The sequence below is a fragment of the Eptesicus fuscus genome, chromosome 1 (assembly GCF_027574615.1).
Source record: "Eptesicus fuscus isolate TK198812 chromosome 1, DD_ASM_mEF_20220401, whole genome shotgun sequence".
NCBI lineage: Eukaryota > Metazoa > Chordata > Mammalia > Chiroptera > Vespertilionidae > Eptesicus > Eptesicus fuscus.
The window spans coordinates 14,663,161-14,684,885 of record NC_072473.1 but is presented as its reverse complement, the minus strand read 5'-3'; the positions used below and the strand labels follow the sequence as shown (position 1 = coordinate 14,684,885).

The following is a 21,725-nucleotide window of genomic DNA, read 5'->3' as shown; positions in this document are numbered from 1 at the left end:
GCAGAGATCCTGTGAAGCAAGTTTAGGGCGCAGTTTATGAATTATTAGAAATACAGTGCCTACAAATTTGATCATTGATTATGTTCTCATTGCTGTATAGACATTTTTATTTCTTTTTGTTCTGTTTTATAATGTATGCAGCTTTCACTCTACTCTGTTCCCGAAGTTCAGTCTAAATATGTGGAGGAGCCAAGGACTCAACTTGAAGAAAGCATCTCACATCTCCGACAGTATTGCAAGCCATATACAAGTTGGTGTCAGGTACAGCTCTTCTGAAAATGGAGTGAACACATTTCTATTTAGAGTCAATAGTGAGAAGTCTGTATAAGCTGCATGTTTTCAGAAAAAGGGTCCCAAGTGAAGAGTGCCCAGCTTACAAATGTTCATCTGTGCCATCTATGGGGTGGGGTGAAGGGAGCAGAGAGCTTCCTGGTGGTGGCAAGGGCCATAGTTGCACGTAGAATTTCCTTCCCACTGGGTAGGAGTGGAGGGCTGGTAAGTGTCTTGGTCACAGCTATGAAAACACTATTGTCTACAGGGAGAGGATATGGAGTTGGAACTCTAGAGGAAGGAAAAGAATACAATGTAACCATTTTATGTCAAAATTGGGAAGTCCCCCGTAGAGATTCTACAAATCAGCACCACTTTAAACAGTAATGGTTACAGAACATGTTGAATGCTATAATAGGAGGGTAAATAACTGAAAAAGGGTAGAATTACATATTTGAGTACTGAACTATTTGCCCCAATAATCCAAGAACAACTTGTACAAATTGGCTTCTACCACTGCTCAGGTTTTAGATCAGGCATTTGTCATTATGTTCACGAAGGCATTTCTGTGGTTTTTAACATCTAAAACCGAAGTTTACAGTCTACAGAATGCTTTTGTGGGCTTTGATACATATATTTGCTATACTTGATCTTGACTTTGAAAATTGATGGGAAATTAGTAAGAAGCATGTAGATATGCGTCACTTGGTCTAGATTTACTTTGCTTGAGACTTACAAACTCAATTTTCATTCAGATCTTATTTAAAAAATTTAAATGTCCACTGTCTATGTCAGCACTGAACCAATTTAGAAAGAAAATAGTAAGCACAGACTCTATCAACAATATAATTAGGCCATGATACTTAAGTATCATAACCATATTATTGTTATGAAATACCTAAGGACTATATATGAGTTGTAAAACACTTAGACTTTATTCTCTTGTTCTAGAAGATTTTTAAACCATCTGCTAGTGGTTAAGATAAGGTCAGCAAAGTTGTGCAAATATTTTTGTATTATGTAGGCATGACTACCATTAATTCTCTCTTTTTTAATTTTTGGTTATGAAACTACTTTGTCTCTTGCTTTTAATCTAAGGTTGATTTTTGTTTTTTACTTTTTCATCTGTATATGATACTCAGTGCAGGAAAATACCTCTGTAGATAATAGAATAGTTATCAACATGTTTATTTGCACTACTTCTAAATAATTTTTGTGATTATAATCATCTTATTTTCCTATAGAATAAAGTCTATTAATAGAAATACTTTAAATTCTCGGCTCCTTTTTGTCAGGCCAACAATTTCTAGCCCCTTTCTTCAAGAACTAATTTAATTTTTCTTCATAGTGAAAAGATTATGCCAGCAAAAAACGTGGGCAGTCACTCTAGACATTGATCTGTAGCTTTTTTTTTAATGGGCAGCAAAAATCAATAAGTTTTAATGAAGTGATAATCAGTTTTTAAATGTTTTTTTATGTCCCCCTTCAATTTTAGCATTTATTATTTAAGTCTACTTAACAGAATTAGAATAACTTGTTTTGATTTGAACTAAATGATATAAAACAAATTCTTTTCCAAGTGGCAACTGGTTCTGATACCCGCACATCTCTTTTCCTATCTTCACTGGTAGACTTCTTGAAGGTGGGTACCTTCTAGGTAGTCCCTTGTTTTCTTTAGAATCATTTGATGTTCATGTCCAAAGCCTTTTTACTTTCATTGTTAAGGGAATATTAACACTTCATTTGCTTTGCGACTAGGGTAAGTATCTTTTCAAACTTAGATATAGACTCTTTTGTCCCAATAAAGTTTGTCATTCCTGTTTCAAATGGGCAGTTTTTTTAGACATAGGGTTTAAAATCATGGAAAATCAAGAATTAGACTTAATATGAAAGGACGGGTTTAATCTCACATGGAAAGGATTAATTATTGAGGGTGTTGATTTTTGTCCATTCTCTTCAATTTTAATAGAGAATGAAAAGGCTGGGTTATTGAAACCACTCTACTTGAAATCTTTGTTTCCTGTGGCAGCCATAAGCCATTCTGCTGAGCAACTTGTGGTGAAGGGGAAATTACAAAAGAAAATAAAGAACACAAAAAACCCACTATATCTTTGTTTGAAAAGTGCTGATAACATGATAATTTATTCAGTAAAGGCAAATATATTTATTATTACTTTATAATCAATAAATTCTACTCATTCATTTTCTTTTCACCTTTTTAGGAAATGTATTCCCAAACTGAGCCCAAGATGCAAAGTTTGGTTCAGTGGGGGTTAGGTAAGTTTATTTTTAATGAGATATAATCAGTTTCTTCATTAAAATTGGACCCTTTAACCAGGGTTCCATGGACCGCTCCAGGAAATGTGTGAATTACTTAAAATTGTATGCAGAATTTTAGAGCTATGTAGGTTTTTCTGGAAAGATGATTTATTATTTTCATCAGATTTCAGAGGATTCGTGTACCCAAACACTCAGGTAAGTCTCTTCAAGATCATTAGGGTTGTTGGGCTAGCAAATGCAGATATACTGGATTTTTTTTCTTTAAATCTATTCCAGGTGCAATGTCCTTAACTCACACTAATCCACACTGACTCATCAATAGGTTTTCAGAATCAGGAGAGCTCTTTTGCATAGCTATTAATACATTTTATAGAAGTTTAAATGCAGGAAAGAAATGGGTTGATGTGCCTCAGAAAGCCCTTATTGCATAATTAGTAGTGTTTTTACATTTTTTATTGGTTCTTATTTTTTTCAAATTATAAAAGAAAGTTTATTGAAAAAGTCACAGAGTTAGAAAAGGTGAGCCAGCTGGGCTGCGTGGGCTCAGGAAACGAGTTACCAAGGCAAAAGAAGGGCCCTAGAAGGGTCCTTGGAGCTGAGTAGAAAAGCAAAGGTAATGCACCTGGGGAAGGAGAGGGGGAAAAGTTCAGTCATGAGAGAGAGAGAGAGAGAGAGAGAGAGAGAGAGAGGTGTGTGGATAGAGTGTCAGCCTGCGGACTAAAGGGTCCCGGGTTCGATTCTGGCCAAGGGCACATGCCTGGGTTGCCGGCTCAATATCCACTAGGGGGCGTGCAGGAGGCAGCTGATCAATGATTCTCTCTCATCATTGATATTTCTGTCTCTCCTCCCTTCCTCTCTGAAATCAATAAAGAAATATATATATATTTTAAAGGAAAGACGGGTGGGTAGAGGCGTGAGTGTGCTCAAGAGAGAGAAAGAGTGTGTCTTCATTGTATTTTTAAATTGTTGACAGTATTACAGATGTCCCCTATTTCCCCCCTCCCCTTTCTCCACCTCCTTCATTGTTTCTTTTATTGTTTTTGATTGTTTTTCCCAAGCACTTATCACATAGACGCATAAACTGGTTTCACAGTCTATGTTTTGACTAATCTCAGCCAGGAACTGGTAATATATTTCATTCCCCTATTGGACATCTTGGCAAATCAAACTCTTATTTTTACAAGTGCTTGTTTCCATGACAGAATAAAATAAAATGAGTATAGTTTATTTCTTGTGAAGATCATTCTAGAGTGTTGATGTGCTGATAACCCTTAAACTACCAGATAAATAAATTTTTCATTTGAAGACAGACATATTAATAGCCTACCGGTTCTTTAAATTATTCATGTATGATAATGATAAGTAACATCTTAATTTTATTAATTTTATAAACACTTATTTAGTGCTTATTATTGCCAGGAACTAGTCTCAGTACTTTAAAAAATATTAATTCTTGGCCCTGGATGGGTGGCTCAGTTGGTTGGAGCATTGTCCCATGCACCAAAAGGCTGTGGGTTCAATCCCCGGTCGTGGCATGTACAGGAGGCAACTGATCGATGTTTCTCACATCCATGTTTCTTTCTCTGTCCCTCCCTCCCTCCCTATCTCCCTCCCTATCTCCCAACCTCCCTCTCTCCCCCTTCCACTCTCTAAAATCAATAAAAACATATCCTCGGGTGAGTATAAAAAATATATTAATTTATGTATAATCCTCATCACAGTCTTGACAGTTAGGTACTTTATTACCTCCTTTTTGTTTGAGGAAGGGAGAGAGGGAGGGAGGGAGGGAGGGAGAGAGAGACAGAGAGAGGAGAATTACCACATTCCCCAAAGAACCCAGGAAATGGAAAACTGGGATGTGTCTGCGATTATCCGGGGGAGAGAGAGAGAGAGAGAGAGAGAGAGAGAGAGAGAGAGAGAGAGAGAGAGAGAGAGAGAAAGAGATTGAGAACATAGATGTGAGAGAGAAAGATCTATCAGTTGCCTCCCCTCCCATATGCACCCAGACTGGGGATTGAACCTACAACCTGGGTATGTGCCTTGACCAGGAATCGAACCCACCACCTTTCAGGGTATGGGATGACGCTTCAACCAACTGTGCCACACTGGCCAGGGCTATTGCCTTCATTTTTTTTAACCTAAGGAAACTAAAGAACTCCTGATCTTTTATCTGGACATGTGTCATTGTTACCTGTTATTTCCCATTGATTCAGAGCAGTAGTCATTTGCAACATGTAGTTTTTTCTTCTCTTGAACTCATAGTTCAAGAATAAAGGTTCTTAAGAAAAATTCCATTATGAGTTGTGTTGTTGTCTGCCAAGGCAATTAGTCCATTCCCCAGCACTCACAGCCAAGTCATGTTACCGGAAGCTAGGCTTCAGCTTCAGTGCAGTCCTATAGCGTATCTTCTTTCCCATTTCTTTGTGATTTTACCCCCTTCAGCTCAGCTCACCAAAGCCATCTGGTTGTCCTTCTATCATCTGCTCTGTATAGAATTGAAAACACCATGCTGATAGGCAAAAATAAAGGGAAGTAGAAAATTGTCTCAAATGACCCACGCAAAAAGATGGAAACTTAAAACTAGATTAAAAGCAAAGTAAGCAAAAGGCCAGACAGGAATTAGTACCAACAACACAAGCCCTATAGTAATATTTAAAATGACCACATTCCCCAAAGAACCCAGGAAATGGAAAACTGGGATGTGTCTGTGATTATCCGGGGGAGAGAATTACTCAGTACTCAAATTCGTTCAGTTCCGCATACATCACCATAATGTCAAGCATTGAGGATCAAGGCTGATTAAGACAGTGGTCCAACCATTGCTGCGTATAATATTAGCGCAAGCACAGAGGTGGTCACAGACCACTGTAGAAGGTACAGAGGAAGGAGACCAGTTTAATAGAGACTGGGGAGCTGGAAGCAGTCAGGGAAGGATCTCTGTGATTAATCTTAAAGAAACAGAGGTAGCCACACCAAAACATGGGGGCAAGACTTGGGCAGCATTCCACACAGCGGGCATGGCACCATCAAGGCTTGGATGTATGACTCAGTGTTGCGTGTGCCGCGAACTGGAAGCAGATAGGGAGTGCTGAAGAGGAGGTCGAGAAAGAGATGTGAAGGCTTTTTAAATCATGACCCAGCTAAAAGCCATTTGTTAATTCATGCAGTATTCATCAATGCCTGGCAGTGTTTTTAATAAATTATCTGTCGTATGAACATTCACTGTTACCACTGAGGAAAGTCACATAGAAGTCTGAGCAATGCACCATTAAGGATTGTATGTTCTCCTTGTGGAGACATACAATACAGCCCTGATTAATTAAACACAAGGTGCTGTAAAAGTAGTATCGAATTATGGTACAGAGAATAAATATGATGGGCCTTTAGAGGAGGAAGAGCGGTGTGGGCTGATGAGCATAGGAAAGGCTTTTCTGTGTAATTAGGACTTAAGCTGGCTGTTATTTGATGGGATTGGCTCAGTGGAGCAGAGAGGAGATATGGCATCATGCAAGTATAAGGCGTGTTCAGATGTGGCAGATGGGCCTTTATTTATTTTTATCACTATCAACAGTGACTATTTGCCGCATATACTTGTGCTACAAGTTTCCTTCGTTATCCAAATTGATTCTCTTCTTGAGTTTGAATAATAAGTTCAGATAGCAAAGGATGCTTTTCCCCCTGAGCCTAATGTATTTGGTTCCTTAGTTTCAGAGAGCAGGCAGCAAAGCTTCAGAGAGTGATAAATTTACCCAAATCTATAGGCTTACCCAATTTTCTTGTGCTTTGCTTTATTGCATTTTTTTTTTTTTTTTTTTTTTTTTTTTTTACAAATTGAAGATTTGTGGCAACCCTGCTTAGAGCAGGTCTATCGGTGCCATTTTTCCAACAGGCTTAGATGATGGTTAGCATTTATGAAGCAATAAAGTATGTTGTAATTAAGGCATGTACATTATTCTTTTAAACCTAATGCTACTGCACACTTAATAGACTGCACTACAGTATAAACATCACTTTTATAGGCACTGGGAAACCAAAAAACTCATGTGATTTGCTTTATTGTGGTGGTCTGAAACCAAACTTTTTTTTAAAAGAGTTCTTAGATTTTAGATGAACAAATGGTTTGATGAAAATCTTTAGTTATTTTTAAAAAAAATATTTTTATTGATTTCAGAGAGGAAGGGAGAGGGAGAGATAGAAACATTAATGATGAGAATCGTTGATCAGCTGCCTCCTGCATGCTCCCTAGTGGGGATCGAGCCTGAAAACCCCGACATGTGCTCTGACCTGGAATCAAACCGTGATCTCCTGGGTCACAGGTCAATGCTCAACCACTGAGCCACAACTGGCCGGGGTGAAACCAAACTTTTTGTATCTCTAAGGTATTCCTGTATTCTGTGTTTGGATAAGAAGAGTTCAGATAGCAAGGATCTCTATTTGTATTTCTCCCCGTGTGAATAGTTGATTCTGGTCTGTAGCCTTTAGGAACATGAAGGTAATCTGACATTACTCTACTGTCCGTAGGTTGTCAGACCAAAAGTGTTTGGAAATTGGATACTTGGTATGTGAATAGTAAATCATAAGGCATGGCAGATAGGCCTACATGTTGCCTTTATTTCATGTTTATCATATAAAAAGAAGGTGTTGAAAAGAAGCATATTAGCAGAAAGCCAAGAATACGTTATTTAAAAAGCATCTGATACTATATATACTACTTATATTTAAGATTTTTTTGGTTTGTTTTTTAATGAGCAATTTATGGAACTGTTTCCTGGTCTGATTCTATTGTAGACAGCTATGAATTTCTCCAAAATGCTCCTCCTGGATTTTTTCCAAGACTTGGTGTTATTGGTTTTGCTGGCATTGTTGGACTCCTTTTGGCTAGAGGTAGGTACAATTTTGTGAAATTTAAAAAAAATAGTTCATAAGGGAGAGAGAAAATATATATTTGGTTCTTTCTTTTCATTTACATTTTTAGAGTGAGTTGGATCCTGAGTATGGCCTTCTTAATATATAATTGATATGGTTGTTTTCTCCAATATATTTGATTTTAAGCATATATAGAAATTGTAAAAAAAAACACGAAAAATTATATATTCTTGGTTGAAAAAAAATTAGTTATCCTTTATAGGCACATTTACTTGATCAAGTTACTGTTGCTCTTTGGTACAGAAAGAGTGAACTGTTGTTAGCCAAAGTCTGTCATACCTGAGACACTGTTTTTAAATGTTTCACTCTTAAGAATAGGCTATTAATCACAGTGAACAGAACAGTGATTTCATAGAAAATTTTTAAATTTTTTGATTCATTGTAGCTTTAGTCCTCGAGGATATAAAAATTTTTTAAACACTTAAAAGTAAACGCTAATAAATGCCAACATAAAAATATTACTACACTATACTGATGAACTATAAAACATTTATAGAAAACCAAGGATGAAAACATTCTTCACTATAATGAAATGAATTTGTTATGAACTACTTGATGATTCACTGATTGTGAAATCCAGATTTTACAAAAATTCATAAAATAGAAAGTTTATGAACTCTGTAATCAGATCCCCATAAAAGATAACTATAGACACTAGTTCGGTATCCATTCCTCCACTTTTAAAAGTCTTCGCTGTGCATGCCTTAATGGTAATGTTAGAACCTGGAGAAACGCTGCGCTGGTGCCATTCCCCCAACCTGTGGAATGAGCTCTGGTTGGAGTTTCTGCGCCCTCTTCCCATCTACTGTATATAAGAATTAAATTTAGAGTCCTGACTCAGTTGGTTGAGCAGCTTCCCATGCACTGAAAGGTCAAGGGTTTGATTCCCAGTCAGGGACATACCTGGGTTTGGGGTTCAATTCCCAGTCTGGGTGTGTATGGGAGGCAACTGATCGGTGTTTCTCACATCAACATCTCTCTCTCTCTCCCCCCCCCTTCCTTTCTCTAAAATCAATAAAAAGCATTTCCTTGGGAGAGGATTTAAAAATACACACACACACACACACACACACACACAAACACACACACAACAAACCAATAAACAGCATTTATATGTTATCCTGTGTAAGTGTGTTTTTTTTTCAATTTTTTTTATTAAGGTATTATATGTGTACATATCTTACCATTGCCCCACCCCACTCCCATACATGCCCTCACCCCCCCAGAGTTTTGCGTCCATTGGTTATGCTTATATGCATGCATACAAGTCCTTTGATTGATCTCTTATCTTCCCCACCTGTCTCTAACCTTCCTGCTGTAATTTGACAGACTGTTTGATGCTTTACTGCCTCTGTATCTATCTTTTTGTTCAAGTTTATAATGTTCTTTATTATCCATAAATGAGTGAGATCATGTGGTATTTTTCTTTCATTGACTTATCCTGTGTAAGTGTTAATAATATACATCGCACTAGCACTAGCATCTATATGCATCCCATGTAAAAACATGTGTCTCTCAGTGGAGACTATTTCTCATGTCAAGTCAATTTCAAGTGTATTTCCCTGTCTCACCCTCTACATGTTTTCTGAACCTCATTCTCAGGTTTTCCTCAGCTCTCCATCCTGCTCAATTCCCCTCTTCCCCAGGCTGCACATCCTCTCAGTCTGGACTGACATTCAGCACAGCTGTTGTCTTGGGATACGGCTCCACACACTCTTGGGTGTGACCCCCTTTTCCGGTTCCATGTCACCATCTCCTTGGTTTGCTCTGCCATGCTGTTGAACTACATGCTTTAAGTCACTTTCAAAAAAGCCTATGTTGGAGGTAAACTTTCCAAGTCCTTGCAGGTCTGAAAATTACTTTCTGCCCTCATACCAAGTCATAGGTGGTTGGGCATAGAGTTTGTTTTCCATCAAAACTTTGAAGGCCACATCTTCTAGCTCAGGAGTTGCAGATGTGAGAGTCAGAAGCCAGGCTGGAAGCTTGTTCTTTTTTAAGTGATTCTCACCACCCCCCCTCTGGAAGCTTTGAAGAGCTTCTCTTAATCTGCAGTGCTCTGAATTCCCATGGTGCTGTGACTACATATAGTTGTTTCATTCCTGGTTGGGCATTTTGGTGGCTTGCAGCCTTCAGCTGCAGGAAGGCATCTGTCGATCTTGTATTTCTTTGAAAATTTACTCTTATCTTTTTCCTTCCCGGACTCATATGCATTAGCGATTGAGCTGTTTAAACTGGCCCTATATGTCTCTTATATACTCTTGATTATTTTATTTTATTCCTTTTGATTTTTTTTTTTAGTTGGTCATTTCCAAGACCTCTTCGTTGTTCTCTGAATGTTCCTTTTTCTTCGAACTTTTTTAAAAAATGTAGTAGCTTCTTGAGTTTATTTGATGATACTTAATTACAGGTTTAGTTTTGTTTTTAATTTCTTGTATTTCTTTAATTCCTATAGGGTCATTTTTTTCCTTCTTGCTTATCTCAGTTTTCTCTTTTATATTGCAGGCTTTCCTCAAATGACTAGTGATCCTTGGTTGTACAGTCATGTTTAAGAGCAAAGCGAGTGAAATGCCAATAGGAACTTTTTGGGTATAGATGGGGCTTGCTGGCAGAAAGGTTCTACCTCGGGATGAGCTGAATGGAAACTGACTTAATATGAGAGGTGCCTACCCTTAGTGCCTGAGTGAGGAAGGCTCTAGCTCCTCTCAGGCACTTACACGTATGTGCACACTACACCACATATCTTGGTTCTCAACAGAAATCTATGGCATTTCTTTAGAGACAACTCATCCACTTTTTAAACTTTTTAAAAATATATATTTTTATTATTGATTTCAGAGAGGAAAGGAGAGAGAGAGATAGAAACATCAATGATGAGAGAGAATCATTGATTAGCTGCCTCCTGCACACCCCACACTGGGGATCGAGCCCACAACCCAGGCTTGTGCTCTGACCGGGAATTGAACTGTGACCTCTTGGTTCATAGGTTGATGCTCAACCACTAAACAACACTGGCTGGGCCACCCCATCCACTTTTTAAATTTTTGCCTGGAGAGACGCCTGGCCACAGGCAGTTTTGCACTGGGCTGGTGTGAGGGAAGGAGAAGGTCAGCTGGTCCATGCACAGGACTTGCGTTTATACCCCTGTCTTGTCTTGTTTTGTTTTGTTTTGTTAATCCTCACCCGAGGATATTTTTCTGTTGATGTTTTAGAGAGTGGAAGGGAGGGGAGAGACAGAAACATCCATGTGAGAGAGACACATTGATTGGTTGCCTCCCACACCTGCCCAGGCTGGGGCCATGAATCAGATCGAGCTTGCAACCAAGGTACATGCCCTTGACCAGAATTGAACCTGGGATCCTTCATTCCCCAGGCTGATCTCTATCTATTGAGCCAGACGGCCCAGGGCTATACCCATGTCTTGATCCCTGGTTGCCCTTTCCACCCTCCACAACACCTGCCATATCTGGGCTGCTGGGACATCCTGCTCCCTCCTGTGCTATAGCCCCTCCCTCCTCAGGACTTCAGGGCTGTGTGTCTTCTTGCTTCCATCCAATCTCCATTTTCTTTCTTTTTTTAAATTTATTTTTATTGATTGCAGAGAGGAAGGGAGAGGGAGAGAGAGATAGAAACATCAGTGATGAGAGCAAATCATTGATCGGCTGCCTCCTGCACGCCCCCCACTGGGGATCTAGTCAGCAACCCAGGCATGTGCCCTGACCGAGAATCCAACTGTGACCTCCTGGTTCATAGGTCGATGCTCAACCACTGGGCCACGCTGGCTGGGCACACTCTCCATTTTCTGAAAAGTGGTTGATACTTCTTATCTGTCAGTACCCCCTCCACACATTTCCTCTTTGTTGTGGGTTTATTATCTGTATTTTCTTCTTGTACTGTTATTACCCCAGAGTATTAGAAAGGAGAGGAGAGGAATGCTTGTGTTCAATATGTAAGTAGGAATCCAGTTTACTATAAAAGGACACACACCTTAGAAACCAAAATACTATGTGGTTTTCCTTTTCAAAACTCTTTTTTTCTGCTTCCTTGAAAATGGTGATTCTCTTAAACATTGCGCTGACAAAAGAAGCCAGTCACAAGGACCACATATTATATAATTCACTTATTTGAAATATCCAACTAGGCCAGTCCTTAGAGAGAGAAAGTAGATTAGTGGTTCCCTAGGGCTGTGAGTGATGGGGGAATTGGGGGCAACTGCTAGTGGATGAGGTTTTCTTTGGGGGGTGATGAAAATATTCTAAAGTTGATTGTGGTGATTGTTACACACTTCTCTGAATAACTAAAAGCCATTGAATTGTACACTTTAAAACACTTTGTACAGGGAAGTTGTGTGAATTCTATCACTCTGAAGCTGTGAAAATGTGGCGGTCCCTTTTTATATGTTTGATATTAGTAGGCACATTCTCTGTCAATCTTAGGACTGAAGACGTTTTATTCAGTGTTAGATATACAGGCAAATTGTGATGGTAAAAGTGGAATCATCTGACAGTGTATATAACCTTTTATTTAATAGGTTCAAAAATAAAGAAGCTGGTCTATCCACCTATTTCCATGGGATTAGCTGCCTCGCTTTATTATCCACAACAAGCCATCGTATTTGTCCAGGTAAGTTAGACCCAGTAAGTTAAGCTGTCCCTTATTCTTGCTTATGTATGAATGGGTTTACTGCTTACTTTTATTTTATAGCTTTTATAACACCAGACTAAAGTTTATTTGCACATATAAATGAATAAAGCAAATTTAAGTGTTCTCCACTATGTACTTCAGCTCTGGCTCTCCTTCCAATCATGTCAGTATTCAGAAAACACACACTAATTTGAATATTTAAAAAAACCTTATCCTTTTTTTTTTTTTTTTTCATATTGACATGGAAGTCTAGAGACTCAAATTTCAAAGTTGACAGTTATGGGTCATTCTCAGTTCAGGCGTCTCAGGTCGCAGCGCCCTCCTTGGAATTGCTGGCCCGGGCCTGTACTCGGCCCTCCACGCCTTCTCCCTGGTCCTAGAGCTGGCCTCGCTTCCCTTGCTAGGTACTTCAGGGAATGCAGTCCTGTCTGCTGGGAGCACTGCTCTCAGGGCTCTCAGTTGGTTACTCCTTTCACATTCTTCAGGCCTTAGCTTGATGGCATGCTGGCAAGTAGAATACAGTGGCAGGCAACATGGATGGCTAAAGCTGATGTCTTAGTCAGCTCGAGCTGCCATAGCAAAACATTACAGACTGTGGGGCTTAAATAATAGAAATTTATTTTCTCACAGTTCTAGAGGATGGAAGACCAAGAGCAAGGTGTCAGCAAGATTGGTTTCTCTTGAGGCCTCTCTCCTTGGCTTGCAGATGGCCGCCTTCTCGCTGTGTCTTAACATGGCCTTTTCACTGTACAATATAAACCTCATTTAACCTTAAAAGGCCCTATCTCTAAATATAGTTATGTTGTGGGTTAGGGTTTCAACATTTGACTTTTTGGGGCACATAATTTAGTCCATAACAGCTGATCCCTGGACCAGCAATATCAAGATCTCCAGGGAACTTGTTAGAAATGCAAATTCTCATGGAACCTGCAGGAACCATCCAGGTGGACCAATGAAAAATGCCTTTTGTCTACAAATTGCAGTGATCCTGCATAAACTGGAGGCTTCTGTCTGGCTTAGGACAACTGGCTAAGTCTGAGGGTTCCCCTCCATACAGCCTTTAAAACCAGCACTTCAGGTGCTGCTTTCCTTGCTGCTTTGTTTATTTTATTTTATTTATTTTATGTTATTATATATTTTATTGATTTTTTACAGAGAGGAAGGGAGAGGATAGAGAGTTAGAAACATCTATGAGAGAGAAACATCGATCAGCCGCCTCCTGCACACCTACCACTGGGGATGTGCCCGCAACCCAGGTACATGCCCTTGACCGGAATCGAACCTGGGACCTTTCAGTCCCCAGGCCGACGCTCTATCTACTGAGCCAAACTGGTCAGGGCTTTGCTGCTTTGTTTAATAGCTTGCTGGTTAAGTGCACTGGATTATTAATGGACAACCAAGTGAGGTTCCTTCTGCATCCATCTTAACTGGTTTTTTAAAATAGTAGTCCACTGTGCTGATTGCTGCTAACAGTCAGGGTACAATTAAGGTCCTGGAGTTGATATGAAGAGTTTACACAAGTTAAATCGTACTTGATTCTGCTGAAATACACCTGCAGCTGACAATGAGAGAAGACAGAAGCTGTCATGTCATGTCTCTCCCCAAAGTCACCATGGGTTTGGATTTGTTTTGAGTATTTTTTCTTTTATGCTTTTCCTCCTTTATGACCTTTGCTGACATGGGAATACCCAGGGAACACTCCCCCATCAGTGTAACTCTATAGACTTTGCTGCAGTTGGTGGTGTGGTTATCAAATTTTTGTGATAAACACATTCTTTTTTTTTTTCCAAACACATTTTTAAAATTACTCTTTTTTAAAAAGTATGTTTTATTGATTTTACAGAGAAAGAAAGGGAGAGGGAGAGAGAGAGAAACGTTGATCAGTTGCCTCCTGCACGCACCCCAACCAGGGATCGAACCTGCAACCTGGGGAAGTGGCCTGATTGGGAATTGAACCGGTGACCCTTTGGTGCACAGGATGATGCTCAACCAACTGAGCCACACCGGCCAGGGCAAGAGAAACCCATTCTTTTGGATAAAAATAAATAACAAAATGTTTTTAAAGTAAGAGAAAGAAATGCAAATTCTCAGGCCCTAACCCAGACCTACTGACTCAGGCACTGAGAGTTAGGGCTAGCAATCTGTGTTTTAGTAAGCCACCAGGGGATTTTAATCTATATGAAGTTTGAGAACCACTGATATAGACTAGATTTCTTTAGGGCAGTGATGTCTGCACTTAGTGGGACTCTACACATGGTGTTCCTTGGAAAATTGGCAAGAGCGAAGCAGGCTATATGTTTTGAGTTCCTGGACAGCTGATGGAGACAGGGATCAGTTGCCGGAACTTCCGTATCACACAGAGACTCTGTCCTAAGAGGAGGAGCAGTGCTGCCACCAGAAATGGGCGCTGAGGCCTCTGAGCCAGGCTGACGTGACACTGAGCTCCCTGGAGTCCTCGTGACAGGATTGAGTGTAGATTCCTGGATTGTGCTGCAGTTGTAGATGGGGCCCTAGTGGTTCCAGCTGTGGGAAATTAATGGCTTTGGTGGAAAATTCCAGTAAGATCTCTCTAGCATGGTCTTGACATTGTTTATTGAAGCCCTGAAGGCAGACAGTTTATGTTCCTCTGTCTTTCAGCCCCAGCTCAGGAACAGAGTATCACTCTGTCTGCTCTAGATCATAAAAATAATCTAACATCATGTCAGTCTGCTATGGTTTAAACAGTAAATGGATAGGGTGGGCCTGGCTGCTGATTGACAGGCACAGGTGGCTGTTCCCTGAATAAAAGACTTTTTAAAAATCCTATATGCTATAGCATATGTTGAAAAATATATTTTATGTTCACAACCAAGATAGTAGGATGCAAATCTGAATTGTATTCTAATTTATTTTTAAAGTTAGTGGGAAGGAGTTTTGTCTTTTATTTTGTACCTAGGTTAAGCCAGAACAAAACAATTCACTTTATTTTCCCTAGGTATAAAACATTAGTGATCCGTTTGTGATGTTGAAAAAGTTCCAGAAATGGATAGTGATGATGGTTGCATACATTGTGAATGTATTTACTGTAATGCCACCGAATTGTACACCTAAAATGGTTAAAATGGTAAATTTTATGTTATGCTTATTTTGCCACAGTAAAACAAAACAAATATCAGTGATTGAAAAAGATTTTCTGATACTGTTTTAGTGTCATTTGGTTCCTATTTCACAGTTTAAATTTTTGTGTGTTTTTTATGAATAGTCTGACTTTGGACAAACCTCTTAATCTCAAACATTGTTTCCTGTTCAGTAGTGTTTGGGTAAAAGTACTGTAGAAAACCCTTAAAGTGATGGTGAATGTTATTTTCCTCGCGAAATTTATAACACCAAAAAGTGTCATATATGTGTTAAATGTTTGACATGTCTCCCTATGGGTCTGAGAATCATAGCATACCATATTTTAAGAATGGTTGCAGCAACTGGAAGAATATAACTTGTAATCAGCATGTTACAACTACCACTGGATTTACTAGCACTGTGTATAGAATAGAGATAATTCATGTGAATGTGCTTTGTAAACTAAAATGCTATATATGGATAAATTATTATAAAAATTAGGAAGAGAAGAGTAACTGTTTTCTGAAAAATTTTTAAATATATTTTATTGATTTTTTTACAGAGAGGAAGGGAGAGGGATAGAGAGTTAGAAACATTGATGAGAGAGAAACATCAATCAGCTGCCTCCTGCACACCCCCCACTGGGGAAGTGCCTGCAACCAAAGTACATGCCCTTGACCAGAATCGAACCCGGGACCATTCAGTCCACAGGCCGACGCTCTATCCACTGAGCCAAACCGGTCAGGGCTGAAATTTTGAATTACTGTCATGTGGAAGAGTAATCAACATTCTTTGTCACAAACAGGACCAATGAGTGCAAATTACTGGAAGCTTTTTTTTTTTTTTTTAAAGAAAGCTCAATAATTTTTAAAAATTTTTTCCAACCATTAAATCTAGCTAGCCAAAGGTGGACAAGTGCCTTTTAGGTAGTGAACTCCCTGACCCCCAAATATTCTCTGACTCTGGGGCCTACATCTCAGGATGTTGTAGAAAGGATTTTGGATCAGGAGGCAAAATCCCTGTAGAAACTTGAAGACTTTATATTTTGAGGGACCTGGGAAGACTGAGAGCACCTTCATTGGGTTCTCCAGTTTTTTACCTAAGCCCCTAACATGAATGATTGGTTTTCATCTTGGCGGCGTGACTTGATTGGCTGTTATGTGCTCGATGTGGTAGATAGAAGCCTTCGTTCTGTGTCTGATTTTCAGGAATTTCCCATGTCAGCAGTGATCTACGTTTTTTCCCCTTGAAATTATGAAAGTTTGGAATATACACCTAATTGAGGGCAGATTATTTTATTTTCTTATTATTTTTTAAAATATATTTTATTGATTTTTTTACAGAAAGGAAGGGAGAGGGATAGAGAGCAAGAAACATTGATGAGAGAGAAACATCGATCAGCTGCCTCCTGCACACCCCCTACTGGGGATGTGCCTGCAACCAAAGGTACATGCCCTTGACCAGAATCGAACCTGGGACCTTTCAGTCCGCAGGCCGATGCTCTATCCACTGAGCCAAACCGGTTTCGGCGAGGGCAGATTATTTTAAATAACTACACACAGCAAAGTATTTTTCTTCTTATTCTATCCCTCTGACTATTTTTTATTTGCTCATGTTGCACAGTTTTAATGTCTATGTCTCCAGACTTCTGTAGTGATCATATGCTTAAATATTGTTCTATTGGAAACAGGAAAATGGAAAATTCTATTCCTTACCAGTCATGTACCGACTAGCAGTGGATCTTTTCTATTTTGTTTCCAGGTCAGTGGGGAGAAATTATACGACTGGGGTTTACGAGGATACATAGTTGTAGAAGATTTGTGGAAGGAGAACTTTCAAAAGGTAAAAAAGACCTTTTTCATTATCTTCCTTTTGGTTTAAATATGTGGTTTCTCTAGAGCAGGGGTGGGGAACATCCGGCCCTTTGGGCCGTATAAGGCCCGAGAAATCATTTGGTCTGGCCCTGCCAAGGCATTAGGGCTGAGTAACTTAAAAGTTTGACCAAATATAGCAGGCTAATTTTTAAGTTGATAATTTTGTATGGCCCATGAATGATGTTATAAATATCCAAATGGCCCTTGGCAGAAAAAAGGTTCCCCACCCCTGCTCTAGGATTTTGTAAAATTCTTGCTAACCCTGTTGTTCAATCTTGCCTTTTCTGTTTATTTATTTGACCTCTTGCTCAGATTCTCTGGTGACCATTAGTGGAGAAGCAATAGAACTTCTGTGCTTTTCCTTATTATCAGCAGGTCTGAATAGATGGTAACCATAAAATGCATTCCACAGCAGTATTATACCATAATTTCCATTGTATTGTATTAATAATTTGCTTAATTAAATGATAGCATAGTATCTGAAAGTTTTATCAAAACTGGATAGGAAGGGAACATACGTGCTCCTAGGTTAAAGACATATCACCAAGACTCCTCTTGCTGTTTCACCTGCCATAAGCTCCTGTTCTTTTCTCTAGCAATTCTGTATCTCAGCCACAGGCAAGATTATCTGTCTGGCTGATGGACACGCGGCAAAGGTTGCATAACTATAAGGAGGTGTCATCATTTATCTTTTCTTACAGCCATATAGCTAATTGGATGTTGCCCATGTGTACTGGAATTTTCTCTCTTTTCCTGATAAGAATGAGCACAGAACAAGGCATCATGTCTCCTTCAGACACTCAGAGGCACAGCTTGCTAAGGAAGAATTAGAATTCTTATATTAACATTAACTTCATTGTAAATTGAAGGAAGTTTATTTTGACTACTATCAAATCACAATAAAAAATATAACTATCTCAAAATTAAAAACCAGAATTTGGAAATTTGGAAGTAATGTTACAGAATAAATTTATAAGCCCTCCTCATTGTATACATAAATACTCTCCCAGTGAAATCTTTTTTTGGTATTTGTTTATGCTTTTAAAAAATTGTTGACACTATTACAGATGTCCTCATCCCCCCCCCCCCCACTTTACCCACCTCTGCTCCCCGCCCTCTGGCCATCACCACTTCCAGTGAGATCTTGACAAATTTTTGTACTGGTTTCTAAAGGAATTAATCTCTATTGAGCCTATTTAAACTAGCTCGTGAGTAGGAAGTTCTGAATTAATATCAAATGCCCTTTGGTAATCCCTTTTAAAGACTAAACACTCATTGTTTTACTTTCATTTCTCTTGACATTTTCTTTGGAAGCTTCCTTTCCTATTTAAAAAATTCCTTAAGTCTACACTGATTTTTATATGGGAAAGAAAATACTAGAATGTCAGGGAAGCTATATACAGCCCTAGAAAGAAAATGCTAGAATGTCAGGGAAGCTATACACAGCCCTAGAAAGAAAATACTAGAATGTCAGGGAAGCTGTACACAGCCCTAGAAAGTGAAACTCAGCCTCAGTTGTGAGTGTTCACTGTGTGGTCAGGCAGACACATGCACACCAAAGCCAAGCGGGGTCCCCCTGGAGCCTCTCGATTGAACATAGTTTTCTCTGTTCTGATTCAGCCCAGTGCACAGGCAATGGGACCGTGATTGGAATGCAAGTCAAACAGGCCAGCATTTTATGATAATTGGAAAATGTTAGATTTTAAAGCTACTCAAATTTATATGCTTGCATTTGGGGAGTAAGATAGTAAGGGGAGTGCGATAGTAAAGATGATTAATTAGCTCATGGTTGCTCTGCATTTCTTTCTCTTTTTTTTTTTTGTTTGTGTGTGTGTGTGTTTGTATGTGTGTGTGTGTGTGTGTGTGTTTTAAGCCCTTGCTCTCTTCAGAGTCGTGGAGAACTCATGTTCTTCCATTTGTTTATTTTCAAAACATAACTTTCTTGACAGCTGTTTGTTCTCAATAAAAGGTAATGAAGTCAACGATGACCACCTAAACATTTAGCACAAGTTTTAAATGAAAAAATAGCACAAGGCTCTATTAATTCAAGATTTGATATACTTAGATTACAGGAATTATTTGATAAAGAAATGCCTTTGTTTTTATTGATTCCTCTGCCCTCCTCTTGTTTGATTTTGTGAGTTTCAGTGGGTTTTTTGTTTGTTTGTTTTATTAACGAGAACAAAGATTTAAGCTACCCTGGAACAGAAATCTTTTAGGGCCCAGGAACTATCTCTTTGATGGAAATTGGGGGACACTTGCCTGGCTGGTGTGGCTCAGTGATTGAGTGTCAACCTATGAAACAGGAGGTCTCAGTTTGGTTCTCCTTTGGGGTGCATGCCTGAGTTGTGGGCTCGATCCCCAGTAGGGGGCGTGCAGGCGGCAGCCCATAGATGATGTTTCTCTCTCATCAGTGTTTCTGTCTCTCTATCCCTCTCCCTTCCTCTCTCTCTAAAAATCAGTTAAAAAAATAAAAATTGTATACAAATTTTAACAGCTGATAGCTCCATTTTGAAAATGAAAAATGTATTTTAATAAACACTGCATTTGTAATTATTCAAAGTGTATGTTTACATTTTTGGGGATACCCTATATATAAATCAAAATATAAATAAATATATAGTTTATCTAGAGGGAGTCTTATTATATATCATTTTTAACTTGTTTTGTTCCCTCAACATTACTTTCATTGGCTATATATGGCTGTAGCTGCCTCATTTTCACTGCGGTAGAATATTTCTTTGGTGGAAAATGCTCATGTTGATGGCTGGTTGGGTGGTTTTCATTATACTGTTGTTGCACACAGACCCGTAAGCGTTTTTGTGCATGTGTCATGGTTTATTAAGAGTTTTATAAGGCTGGGATTCTTGATTCATAGGGTCTGCACATCAATTTTACTAGGTGGCTCCGAGTAGGTTTCTAAAGTGGTTGTTTCCATTTTTGCCAGTTGGCTGACTTTATAATAGTGTGTGTGTGTGTGTGTGTGTGTGTGTGTGTGTGTGTTGTTTTACTTTATTTCCCAATTTTTATTTTGAAAAATTCTCAAAACTACAGAACAGTTGCAGCAAGAATACAATGAATATACCCCTCACGTAGATTCACCAATTAATACTTTGCTACAGTCACTTTATTTATCTCTCTACACATGCGTGGGTGCTCACACACACTTGTATTTTATTTTTCTGAGCCATCTGAGAGTTAGTTGTAGATGTCATTGCACTTTCCACCCATATCTAGTTCAGCACGTATTTCTAAAGAACATGGCCATTGTCTCATATAATCACAATATCATCACTGTACTGAGGAAAGTTAACATTTCGCTGTTTTACATGAACATTACCTAATATACAGTCCATATGCGGATTTCTCCAGTTGTCCCAATAATGTGCTTTCCTTCAACAACTTAATTTTTTCATAGCTGAGGGAATTATTATAAGGCAAACACCCTTGTACCCATCATCATTAGGACAAAAAACTAGAACTTTGCCAGCCACCCAGAAGCCCCTGCATGTAGTCCACCCCATTTCAGTCCTCTTCCTCCATCCAAAAATACCCACCATCCTGACTTTTATACTAATAACTCCCTTCTCTTTCTTTATGGCTTTTTCATCTAAGTATTTATCCCTGTCACTTTAGTCTTGCCTGTTATTATTTCTGAATGCATATGTCTTACTATCTAACGTTGATCTCTTGCTGCACGAGTCAGTGCTCAATCCACTGAGCCACACCAGCCAGGTGTGCTCAGTTTTACAAACGAGGAAACTACATTTTGGAGAAGTTAATTGATCAAAATAATTCAACTGGTGAGGGACTCAGAAATTGTGGTGGACTGCTGTACCTCAGAGGTTTGGCTGGAAATCCCTTTTCACATGGCAGAGCATACTAGTTAGGAAGAAATGTTTTGATTCAAACAAATATTTCAATTTTGCTAATATAAATGATCATTCATGCTTGTGGACAAACATGAGTTTTCTACTATAGCCTAGCCAAGCTGACACATCAAACTAACCATCACCGTGTTGTTTAGCCTATTCCTCTAGCCCTGTGTAGTCCACTATGGCAGCCACTAGCTGTTGAGTACTTGAACTGTAGCTAGTCTGAATTGAAGTGTGCTATAAGTTTAAATTCACACCAAATTTAGAAGACATGATAATGAAAGGGCAGAGCAGGACAGCACAAAATGTACTGTACCCTCTATCCTGTGTAACTATGTATATGACTCCTTTTTCTTAGAAAACCGCGAGAATGTAACAGTTGCATAAACCTGCCAATAGGAATGTAGAGAAGTAGATTCAGTCCAAATTAGGCAATCTCTGTAACCCACGTCACTTCCCTAAGCCCACCCAAATGACCAACCCTTTATAACCCATCGCTCCCCCGGGGTTCGCTCTCTGGCCCCACTGCTGCGTCAGGAGGAGGCTGGGAGCCAAACCCGGGTTTGAATAAAGACTCTTTGCTTTTGCATCGGAGAAAAGGCTCCCTAGTGGTTGATTATTGGGGACCCTGAACTCTGGGCATAACAATAGAAATAAAAAGAATGTAAACAATATCATTATTTTTATATTGACTATATGTTGAAATAATATTTTAGATATGTTGAGTTAAATGTATTAATTACTAAAAAAAAACAATGAAACC

The 21,725-nt window shown here is 39.0% G+C and overlaps 1 protein-coding gene and 1 non-coding gene across 5 annotated transcripts in view; both read left to right on the top strand.

Moving 5' to 3' along the window:
• Positions 1-21,725, top strand: part of APOO (apolipoprotein O) — a 55,637-nt gene that overhangs the window by 24,043 nt on the left and 9,869 nt on the right. For 3 of the 4 annotated variants that reach the window (XM_054715642.1, XM_054715644.1, XM_054715641.1), the window contains exons 3-7: positions 142-261; positions 2,493-2,547; positions 7,339-7,434; positions 12,005-12,096; positions 16,975-17,055. In XM_054715642.1, the coding sequence (XP_054571617.1) occupies positions 142-261; positions 2,493-2,547; positions 7,339-7,434; positions 12,005-12,096; positions 16,975-17,055 (444 nt within the window). The remainder of the gene's footprint in view (positions 1-141; positions 262-2,492; positions 2,548-7,338; positions 7,435-12,004; positions 12,097-16,974; positions 17,056-21,725) is intronic. The other variant, XM_054715646.1, reaches the window with a different exon arrangement.
• LOC114229577 (small Cajal body-specific RNA 3) lies at positions 13,037-13,175 on the top strand. Its single transcript, XR_003615590.2, has one exon. It is a non-coding gene; the product is annotated as a small Cajal body-specific RNA 3 (non-coding RNA).